The sequence below is a fragment of the Brachycentrus maculatus genome, unplaced genomic scaffold, assembly GCF_059751285.1.
Source record: "Brachycentrus maculatus isolate JH-2025_06_01 unplaced genomic scaffold, ASM5975128v1 h1tg000119l, whole genome shotgun sequence".
Classification (NCBI taxonomy): Eukaryota; Metazoa; Arthropoda; class Insecta; order Trichoptera; family Brachycentridae; genus Brachycentrus; species Brachycentrus maculatus.
In genome coordinates, this window is record NW_028280872.1 from 768,914 (window position 1) to 779,792 (window position 10,879).

Here is a 10,879-nt window from a genome sequence, read left to right on the forward strand (position 1 = left end):
TAGCAATATCAATAGCGCAAACGAGTGTTATAACATTTGAATCCTTCACTTGTTGGTATATTATTGATTTGATTTCGATTTAGAGTACAATATAGAATGGATAATAAGTATTTCTGCTTTTTAGACGAAGTCTGTGTTGAGGCAAAATATAAATTTCATACGTTGATAAAATTTTTTGGGTGGTGAAAATTAATAATATATTTTTAAAAATGGCGGCAGTGGCGTTTCCACCACTCATGAACTTCAACAAATTTATCTAGAAAATTTGCGGGAAACGCCAGTGTCGCATTTATTTTTTTTATACAAAACTGATTTTGACCATATTGCAAAAACTGTACATTCATTTAGTTCCGACGAAAAACGTTCAACAAATTTTAAATATTTTAAATAAACATACTAGCGCCATCTATTAAAACAATTTTTTATAATTTTCGTATAAAATCATTTTGGTCGGGTTGTGGTCCCGTGGCTAGTGTCGCGGACTCTGAGCCAGAGTTTTTAGGTTCGAGCCCACCCCCTACCACACTTGATTCTTATTTTTATTTATTTATTCAAAAAATAATATAAGTATCTATGTTTTCATTATTTACAAAAATACTTAAATTTCACACTATTTCTGAATATGTGAAATTATAATAATAAATTATGAAATATGAAGAATCTGCGACACTAACCACAGGACGACAACCCGACACTTGGATATAAAAGATTTTGAAAAATATCTCTTTATTTTAAAAAAATGTATTCTTTGAAAAAGAACATAAACTCTTATAAAAGGAAAATATTTGTTATACAAGATATTTCAACGGAGATTAAGTATCTTTTTGAGGCTTCGTTTCTGTTCATCTTCTTGCTTTTAAAGAGTTTCAGATCTATCTCTTGTCGTACTTATAAGTCTCTTTTTTTCAGGTCCTAAATATGTACGTAGATAAAAGTTATCTAATTATCAAAATATAATAAATATATTTTAAATATTAAAATCAAACACTGATTTTTAGGGTCTCTTATGTTGTATATTGTATAAAAAAAAAACATAAAATTAAAAATAAGGTTCGTGACAATTATTTCGCCTTGTCAGGGCATTATCAAACTGAGAAGATTTTAGATTATATAAAGACCCTCAGTCCACCTTACAAGGCGAAACAATTGTCAAGAATTTTATTTTTTTATTTAATTTTTTTTTTAAATAAAGCATACAACTTGATAGAACCTAAAAATCAGATTTCATTTTAATATTTCAAATGCAAATTATGGAGTTCTACAAATTAAATGCCAAATCAATAAAAATTTATGTAATACAGTAAACCCCCTTATAATGTTGAGATAGGTACCGCATTCTTGGAGGATATAGGGGGTTATTGTTTTTATATTGCATTTTAATTTAAAATTACTCATTTTAGCAATTTCCTCTAGTTAACATACATTAACCCCTTAAGGTGGAGACTGACCGGAACATTTCGTCGTAACATAATGCAGTAACATCGCTTGCGGCGAGCATCACCGAGTATCCGAAACTATGGATGAAGCGCTCAGCTCGCTGTACTGACTGCCTGAATGCTCGCATAGTAACGTGTTACGTTACGACAAAATGCTCCGGTCAGTTTCCCCCTTTATAGCCCTATACCATTCCCTCGGATAAAGCGGCACCTATCGCAACTTCATAGGGGGGGTTACTGTAAATATATTGATAATTGGATAACATGTATCAAAATTGCAAAGTGTCGGATTGTAGAGATTCTTTATGTTATTTTTTTTCAGGATACCTTTACGGAATGCTAGAAGGAAATCGGTGATGGCGGCACCAGTTCGAACTCCCGATGGGGATAGCTCCACGCTAGACAGTTCTGACGATGACTCTCCAGTCAATTCCATTACATCCATCAATTCTCTAGCCAGTTTGCTTAGAGAGAAGATACAGGTAGAAAGTCAAAATTTATATGCAGCTTCCAAAAAAATCTCCTATATTAAATATGTTCTTACATTAAAATTGTCACCGTATACAAAATAGTGAAATTAAAAAAAGATTATTATTTTGTTGGGTAATATATCCAAAATTAAAGAAAGTTTATTTGGTTGAATTCTACATTTATTTATGTATATGTTAATAGGTGACGCGTTTCATCTTCTCAGGACATTATCAAACATGTCGCTCACTCCTTTCAAGAACGTCATAAATCAAAAATTGACAATTTTCAGTTGTGCATGTTTTCGGAATGCCCAGAAAATGTACTTTATCCCAGCAAAAGAGGCATATTTTAAACTTAATATTTACCCGCTACATGGTAGAAAGTGTTCTTTTTGCATTTTTAACAAAAGTTATTGTTTAATTATTTTTTTAAATATACTAAATATTTTTCAAATGAAGAAAAAACATTCAGGTTTTACCTAAAAAGATCTGTTGCACAGAAAAAGTTCAATAGGTGGCTTGATATTTTTTTTTGAAACATTGTATTATATTTTTAAACTTTAAAAACGTTCTCCTGAAAAATCAGGTTTTTTGATTTATGACGTTCTTGAAAGGAGTGAGCGATGTGTTTAATAATGTCCTAAGAAGACGAAACGCGTCACGTATTAACATATACATAAATAAATGTAGAATTCAACCAAATAAACCTTCTTTAATTTTGGATATATTACCCAACAATTCAATATGGAATTCTACCAACTGTCTGCGGTTACAATAAATAAGATTATTGTTTTTTGTTGGTGATCATTTTTATTTACTTGTAATATAATAAAGGTAGTTGAATGTCCCCAATTTCAACTTAACCTAGAGAAAAATCACCTATTTAGAGTGGGGTTTCAGACTAGAATTAGCTTGTCAAAGCTAATTGTCACTAAGACACTAAAGACACTAAAGAAGATCAAAGTCTGAGCATCCCAGGGCTTACGACCTGGCTGGCTTAAGTATTCACTGTATACATTTGTGTAATGTTCACCAACTCTGCCTATTATTAAATATTCATATTGCATTAATTTTTAGAACTTGTATATATCCAATGAGTCAGTAATCATTTTCACATGTAGGTAGTAATTTAACAAATTTGGAAATATTGTTGATTGTGGCGCCATCGGTTGAGAAATTTGTAAAGCATAATATATTATTATGGCGCAATAATTCTAGCAACTTGAACTATGACCCCAAGCGCCCGCTAGGAGCAGGGCGAAGTGTACGCGGGGAATGTTTATGTTATACCCTTATGAGATTGATGCAGGGGAGACTGCACACACCTGTCCTTGTACTGTCATAGCGACCTGTTGAATAAACCGATTGCATCCTAATTACAAGTTATTATTACCGATACCCGAGCCCCGTAATAATATATAGCTTACTCCATTTGAACATAATTGAGATTCACTCTGAAGAAGTTGATTTATATGTTTTTTAGGAAGGAGAGCTCAGTAGATAAATATTAGCTTGTATTTTACCAATTGTTATTAACTTATGTTTTAGTCCATTCCATCGAAGATCAAGAAGAAACCAACTGATTACAAAATAAGGGCATTTGTAGGATTTCTGTTTCTATGCATTGCCTTCTTTGTTGGATTTGCATATATTGTCTACCACCAACAAGTATTGGCAAGGGCCTATTTTGAGAAAGTAAAATTTAGTAAAGGGACCAGGGAAATAAAGGTATTCAACAAAGAAGGCTTGGAGATTATGAACGGTCTTTTAGGTAAGTCTAACAGAATAATTATTAAATATATCTCATGCAGCAAAGATTCTCCCAACTTGTTATGGTATTTCAGTTTGATTCTTATGATTCATATTCCTTTCCACACACTAAAATATATATAAAATATAATTTAATTAAATAGAAATTACCATAAAGTGACTGCCGAATCAATTGATAAAGATCTCAGAGTCCTATAGCATGAAACTTTTTAGTATTTCTAACCCTAAGATCTAGATGCAATTAGTATTACATTGTTTATTATTTGTTAATTACTTCACAGTAACTTGGCAACAATTATCACATAGATTTTCAAGATCATAACCACAATGTTTATGTTCGTTCATGAACATATTTTTTATCAGAGCAAACGTAACAATGAGTTTGCAATAAATGAATATTACAAAGGAAAGCTATAAGCTCTCTTATGAGTTTGGCAAACAAATATTATACAAGTATCCTTCTGTTTTCTCAGTGATAATATTATCATGTTACTAAAACGTATGGTTTGTTTTTTTAAATAGTGTTGTGTAAATAAGTAGTTCTATTTATAATCCCTGTAGATTTCTTGAGAATGTTTTGTTTCAAACATTTTCGCAGTAAAATAATTTCATATAAATAATACAGAGGATATGAAACAGTATACAACCATTGGTTTTAAAATAGTGAAATGTATTTACAAACAGCCAATTTCTGTCAGGAGACTGTTTTTGATAAAACTTTTTTATGTTTAAATAATTTTTAAAAAATATGGCAAACACCTAGTTTAGTTTTTTCCACCTCCCACTAGGAATGGTTCACTACTGTGTTCGATGTCAACGGTTCAATAAATATATCAATTTTTGTCACTCCAATATTCATTTTAATATGTTACCCTGGATTGACACCTAATGCCCAAGACTGATCACCTTCCCCTTCATGATTATTATTAACAATTGGTTTGCTCTTTATCTATCCATAACAGAGCCCTATGCACTATTGGGTGCAAATAAGTGTCAGAAGAAATATGTTTTTAATATTATTCTGAATAATATTTTTAAATAATAATAATATAATAGTAATGATAACATATTGTTGTCGGACGGTTTTTTCATCAACCCTGACCCTAATTAGGGTTGCATACTAATCATAAGTAACCACAAACCCAATTCTGATCTGTACAATGTTTTTTGGTGTCTTTCGCGCTCTACCAAAAATAAGCAAATAGAACGCTTATAAGCATCTTCTGTTCTCTACTAACAGTATGTAAAAGACGCTTTTAAGCTTTTCCCACAAACAATGTGTTAGTAATGAATTTATTTATTATCAGCTGGTGACATATTTTAGAGATACATAATACATATATTTTTGAAGTAGTTAATAATTTAAAATACTAGAGTTATTTTATCTTAAAAAGTAAATTAATTTTGCAGGTGCAACTCTAGGAAAGTCTAAAGCTTACAACTGTTTAACGGATGCGGATTCAGAGGCCGGCGCTATTTGTTTGCAGTGGTTAAATGGCTTGCGATTATACTTTAACAAATTTCCTTTAATGCATGAGACAGAAAATGATATAAGATGCTATTCAATAAAATGGCAGGCATTAATTGACGGTGAGTTTTGTGAATGCATTAAATAGAGCTTTAATCAAACAGATAATTATCAAAATCATCATGTGACTCATATGTGACTCTATTTTTATTTATAGGAGTCCATCCGACCGACTGCTATGATTGGTCATCACCTCAAGATCATTGGTACGGAGGTGGACAGTTTGCCAACATGACATGGCCTTTAGAAAAGACTTCCCATGACTTTGCACCATTTGTCACCGGCGACATAAAAAAACACCAATGGGGAAATGCTCTAATGAGATACTTTATCAATTCTAGAGGAGCCGTCATTATCATTGACAACGAAACACCTTTGTATGTTTCAATAAATCATAAGAATAGTAATAAGTTTTGTATTCAAGCGAGGCATGACGACTTTGCCTATGTTAATCATCTGACAAAATACCCAGAATTGAAGTATAAGATATGTACTTCTTCAAATATGAAAACATTACATTCGTCGTTGAGTCAGCAGTCCTTGTGGGATGGTTTGAAACAAGAGGATATAAGTATTTTACATTCTCTGATCTCGGAACCAGTATGGCACATTGCTCCAAGAAGAAAACACGAGCTAACGGAAGGGTTGGTATACAACTATACCGAAGATGTCATCGCACTTGGATTTTTAAAACAAGGCCATGTCTTAGTCAACGAATACTGGCAGAATAACATTGGAGATTTTACTCTCGATACAGTAAGATTTCCTACACTCGAGGAAACTGTGAACATCATCCACAGGAGAGGTTTTAAAATTGTATTTTCTATTCAGCCATTTATAAGTACAGAGAGTCCTAATTTCGCGGAGTGTATTCAAAAACGTTTGCTTATATCTGAACGATTCAGCGATTGGAGGATCCCAGCTTTAACGAGATATAAATCTTTGGCAAGCGCCGGCGTTTTGGATATAACTAACAACAGATCGATTCCGTGGCTTCATAACAAGCTAAAAAAGGTTTTAAACACTTACAAGATCGACGCTTTCTTTCTGGATATGGGAACTGCATACAATATGCCACATTACTATCAATGTGAGAAAAGATTGTCAAATCCCGATCAATACAAGACGTTTTTCACCGATTCTTTTGAAAGGTCGATAAGTCTTATCGGAGTTACATCCGCCGTATCTCTACCTAGACCGCCAATATTTGTCTCTTTGCCTCCGTTCGAATCGACTTGGGAAGCGATAAAGAATGTTATTCCGACAATACTTTCTTACGGGGTTATCGGTTATCCTTTTTTGATGCCAGGAGCTGTTGGAGGCGATATAGACTGGCCTGGTGGGGAACAGTTTGTTCCGGGGTCACCAAAAACTCTGCTGGAGTTGACAAATGTAAATGAAACTGCGACAGTGCTGCCAGAGAAAGAATTGTACATACGATGGTTACAGTTGGCGACTTTCCTACCCGTTATGAAGTTCACTCACTTACCGAGCAAGTATAATGACGAACAAGTGTTAGAAGGGGCCAAAATTTTAACTACTCTACGTCAGAAAATAGTAAGTAATGAAAAGCTTAATTTAAATAACTAAAAATAATATTATAATATATTTTTTTAAATATTTAAAAATCATTTCATTAGTATTCATCCCTTAAATTTTATAAACAATGACAGAGTGACAGCTGTCAAGTAATTTTTAGGTTAAAAAATAAACAAAAAATTCACTTGTTGGTAGACCTGTCTTCACTGATTGTCAGATAAATATATAAAAAAAAATTAATTACGTAAGTAGGTACTACAAAAACTTTTAAATTCTGTTTCAACAAATGACAGCTAGGATGTGTTTTTAGTTCCGTTAATTTTTTTGAATGAAAATAATGATTATTTATTATTTGTAGCCGGTTTTCAGTTTCATCTTTAAAAGAAATGTTTTATAATAAATATATAAATAATACAAGAGGTCTTGTCTGTGTAGCAACACCACAGCTTTCCAAAACCAGGTTTTTCGAATCTCTGCATTTGAGTATATGACGCCCGCCTTTTCTTTTGAATGCTCCACATAAATTTCTTTTGATATTCCTCTTTCACTATTTATACATATATTCCAATATATTTGACGAATGAATAGGTCAATTTTAGGTAAGCATTTACATACCAACTAAACAAATTAACTTTATTTAGAAATGATATGCTTTTAGGTGACACCTTTACTTATAAAGTATTCTGAAGAAGCCTTGGACCAAGGTTTGCCCTTGATAAGACCTCTTTGGATGTTGGAGCCGCATGATCCAGCTTGTCACACTGTTGATGATGAATTTTCTGTTGGAGAAGAACTGATTGTAGCACCTGTGCTAGAAAAGGGGGTTATTCACAGAGAAGGTAATATTCCGTTTGTTTTGTTATTTGCCATATAAACCTTTGAGACTTACACACTCCCCCTTAAGATTTGGAATCAATAAATAATATACATGTAAGAATTAAAGTAGTATTCATGCAAAGCCTTTTTGAAATTGATACCATGTAACGGCCTGATCATATAATTTGTTATTCAAACCATTTTGCTTCTGAAATTATTAGGGATTTTTTATTTAACACATTGACCGTAATTCCGGTCTATAAAGACAATTTGATTTAATCATATGATATTATTAAAAACTCTAATTATGGTGCATAATTATCTTTTGTGTTCATTTATTAATAAATTTTCTGTTCATGTGAGCTAGCATTGGTTTTTTGTTCTCTTGCCAAAAGCCATATATATAAGCACTGATATACTACAAATTTTATTGTAGCTGCTTGTGCATATTCATATATGGCAAGTAAACACATTACAAGATAACTCGTGGGCGGCATTCTAGCTAAGAATGCAAACTACGAGTTATCTCGTAGTTGGCAGTCATGTTTTAATCATTCATGATTGAAGCCCGTTTACCAAAAGGGTGAGATCTTTTTAAAAGTTGCACTCGAACCAAATTAATATGAATAACTTTTTGTTCCTTTCTAGTTTATCTTCCTTCTGGTGTGTGGAAAGATGGAATCGATGGTTCATTAAGAAAGGGTAGTCGTTGGATTCATGACTATCGAGTACCGACTGATAAAGTAGCATACTTTGTCAAAATGCCAGACAATACGAGATTTTAAGAAAATAAATTCATATCTCTTCACATGAATAAGCTTTATGTATAAAATTTATAAATTGACGGGTAAACAAGAAAAAATCATTACATGTATTATTTAATTATTATGAGTATTTTCTTCTTCTCACTCCTTTCAAGAACGTCATAAATCGAAAATTGACAATGTTCAGTTTTGCATGTTTTCGGTATGCCCAGAAAATGTACTATATCACAACAATAGAGGCATATTTTTAACTTAATATTTACCAGCTACAGGGCAGAAAGTGTTGTTTTTGCATTTTGGAGAAAAGGTATTATTTAATTATTTTTTTAAATGTACTAAATATTTTTCAATAAGTGGCTTGATATCTATTTTTAATACATTATATTTTATTATTAAACTTTATAATCATTCTCCTGAAAAATCAAGTTTTTTGATTTATGACGTTCTTGAAAGGAGTAAGCGATATATACAAATAGTGCTGTTGACAAATGAAAAAAGCTACATAAAATAACTCTCTCCAATCTGGTATCTATGGGCAGATCAACATGAAATGAAGGAAAATGATTCTTCACTAGTTTCACAAAATAAATATATAAAATTGACATTATTGATGTTTACTTTTTACTAATTTTTGAGCAATAAAAGTATTTTTTTTTACTTTGTTAACAAAGTTGTTAAATTATTAAACTATTAGTTTACACTTGTGTAATTTTCTTATAAGTTGCATTTCCTTATGCGCCATGGTTTTCAAGCTTTATTAGATAAATACATAGTAAAATTTTACACATAATATTTATGTGTTACTTGAAAAATTTAGACCTAGTCAAATGAGAAATTCCACTGTATTAATTTGTACAGAATCCTCTCACTATTATGAATAGAAAAATTCAAAATATAAGCCCATATTAATTGGTATTTTATATAGTTAAGAAGTAAATAAGATTTTTGCAATTGTATTATTTTATCATCTCCTTTATTCTTATCTACATGTACAGCGTCATCTTAATATATTTTTTGGGTTGAAAATTTTGTTATATCCTACTGAGAATCAATCTTGGAACCTCAGTCCAGGGTTGATTCTCAAGCCAATAAATCCAGTATTATTATTTTGTTATTAAAATAAAATTTGGTAATACAATATTTATCATCGAATACTAAAACTGACAGCAAACGAATAAGACAAAATCATTTTAATAAAAATTAAGTGATATTTTATAGGCCTTAAAGGTGCATTATAACTAAATAATAAATAAAGGTAGCTTTCTTATTTAGGTATTGCAAGCAAATTATGTTAAGTAAAAAAACACATGCCACAATGTATTTAATTTAAGCATTTTTGTTTTATTTATTGTTTATTATTCTGTAATGTACTATAGGAAATATTATTTATTAAAATTATGTTAATTAATTCAGTAAAATAATTTTAAGGCGATATGACGACACTTGAGAATAATGTTTTGTTAATAAGAATATATAAAATTAACTTTTTTTACACACTTAAAGACCATGTCTTGATCCTCATACATAAATAGCATGCATAATTTGAATGTCTATATTATCAGTTACATACTCCCATCACTAGTTCTAGTTACAAATCATTTAACCCTCCAGGGAATCGAAACCAGGACCTTCAGCATGGTAGCCAAATAGGCTAACTACCATACTACGGAGGCAGACGCTTTGAAGTAAGGTGGAATATTTTTATGAAATAATAATGAAAAATAAAATAATAAGTATTTATTCTTCTTTAAACCCTTATCCGCACCCCAATGGTGTATAGGGCACTGCACCATACAAACGGAGTGTTATCTCAAATGTTATTCATGTGTTAACGATCAATCGTTAACACATGAAGAAAAGGTGATCAGCCCTCCGCTTCAGGTACCAGTCCAGGGTAATATTGAATAAATATTACAGTAAAAAAATTACTTATATTTATTTGACCTCTCCCCTTGGGAATCGAACCCGGGACCTTCAGAACGGTGGCCGATCGTGCTGACCATTACACTACGGAGGTGGACAAGTATTTCTTCTTCTTCTCCGTCTTATTCCTCATTGCTGAGGGTTGTGACCCTTGCAGAAGCAATGACTCTTCTCCAGTTATCCCTTGACTGCGCTGCACGTAGCGCTCCAACCACTGAGGTGCCTGCTGCTGCCTTAATTTGATCGGTCCATCGTGTGGGGGATCTTCCTCTATATGACATAATTTTTGTTGAATTTCCTGTATGTTATTTTGTTTTGACTGTGTATAATATTTTATGTGATGCATTCCAAAGTTAAGACATTAATAAATATGATTATTATTTAATCTGTAGTTTGATTTGTAGAAGATGTTCCAGTTTCCTGATTGTGCACAGAGCACTGAATGATATGGAAGCAGTGTTATCTTGATCGTTCAATACATAACGAAGAGGTGATCAGCTATGCGGTTCAGGTACCAGTTGAGCGTAATATTAAATAAATATTAGAGTAAAAACCAGTAAAGTTTATTTTGATCATTCTGGGAATTGAACCCAGTACCTCCAGCACAGTAAGCTAACCTGCAAACTACTGCAC

General features: G+C 32.0%; 1 protein-coding gene across 9 annotated transcripts in view; it reads left to right on the plus strand.

Moving 5' to 3' along the window:
- The window catches only part of LOC148309616 (alpha-galactosidase MYORG), a 64,577-nt gene extending 55,368 nt beyond the window's left edge, over positions 1-9,209 (plus strand). For 8 of the 9 annotated variants that reach the window (XM_088259758.1, XM_088259760.1, XM_088259757.1 and 5 more), the window contains exons 4-9: positions 1,759-1,918; positions 3,455-3,677; positions 5,087-5,266; positions 5,362-6,761; positions 7,402-7,582; positions 8,208-8,539. In XM_088259758.1, coding sequence (XP_088115884.1) covers positions 1,759-1,918; positions 3,455-3,677; positions 5,087-5,266; positions 5,362-6,761; positions 7,402-7,582; positions 8,208-8,344 — 2,281 coding nt within the window. In that variant the 3' untranslated portion in view covers positions 8,345-8,539. Of the gene's footprint in view, positions 1-1,758; positions 1,919-3,454; positions 3,678-5,086; positions 5,267-5,361; positions 6,762-7,401; positions 7,583-8,207 lie in introns of all 9 variants that reach the window. The other variant, XM_088259765.1, reaches the window with a different exon arrangement.
- The last annotated feature ends 1,670 nt before the right edge of the window (positions 9,210-10,879 follow it).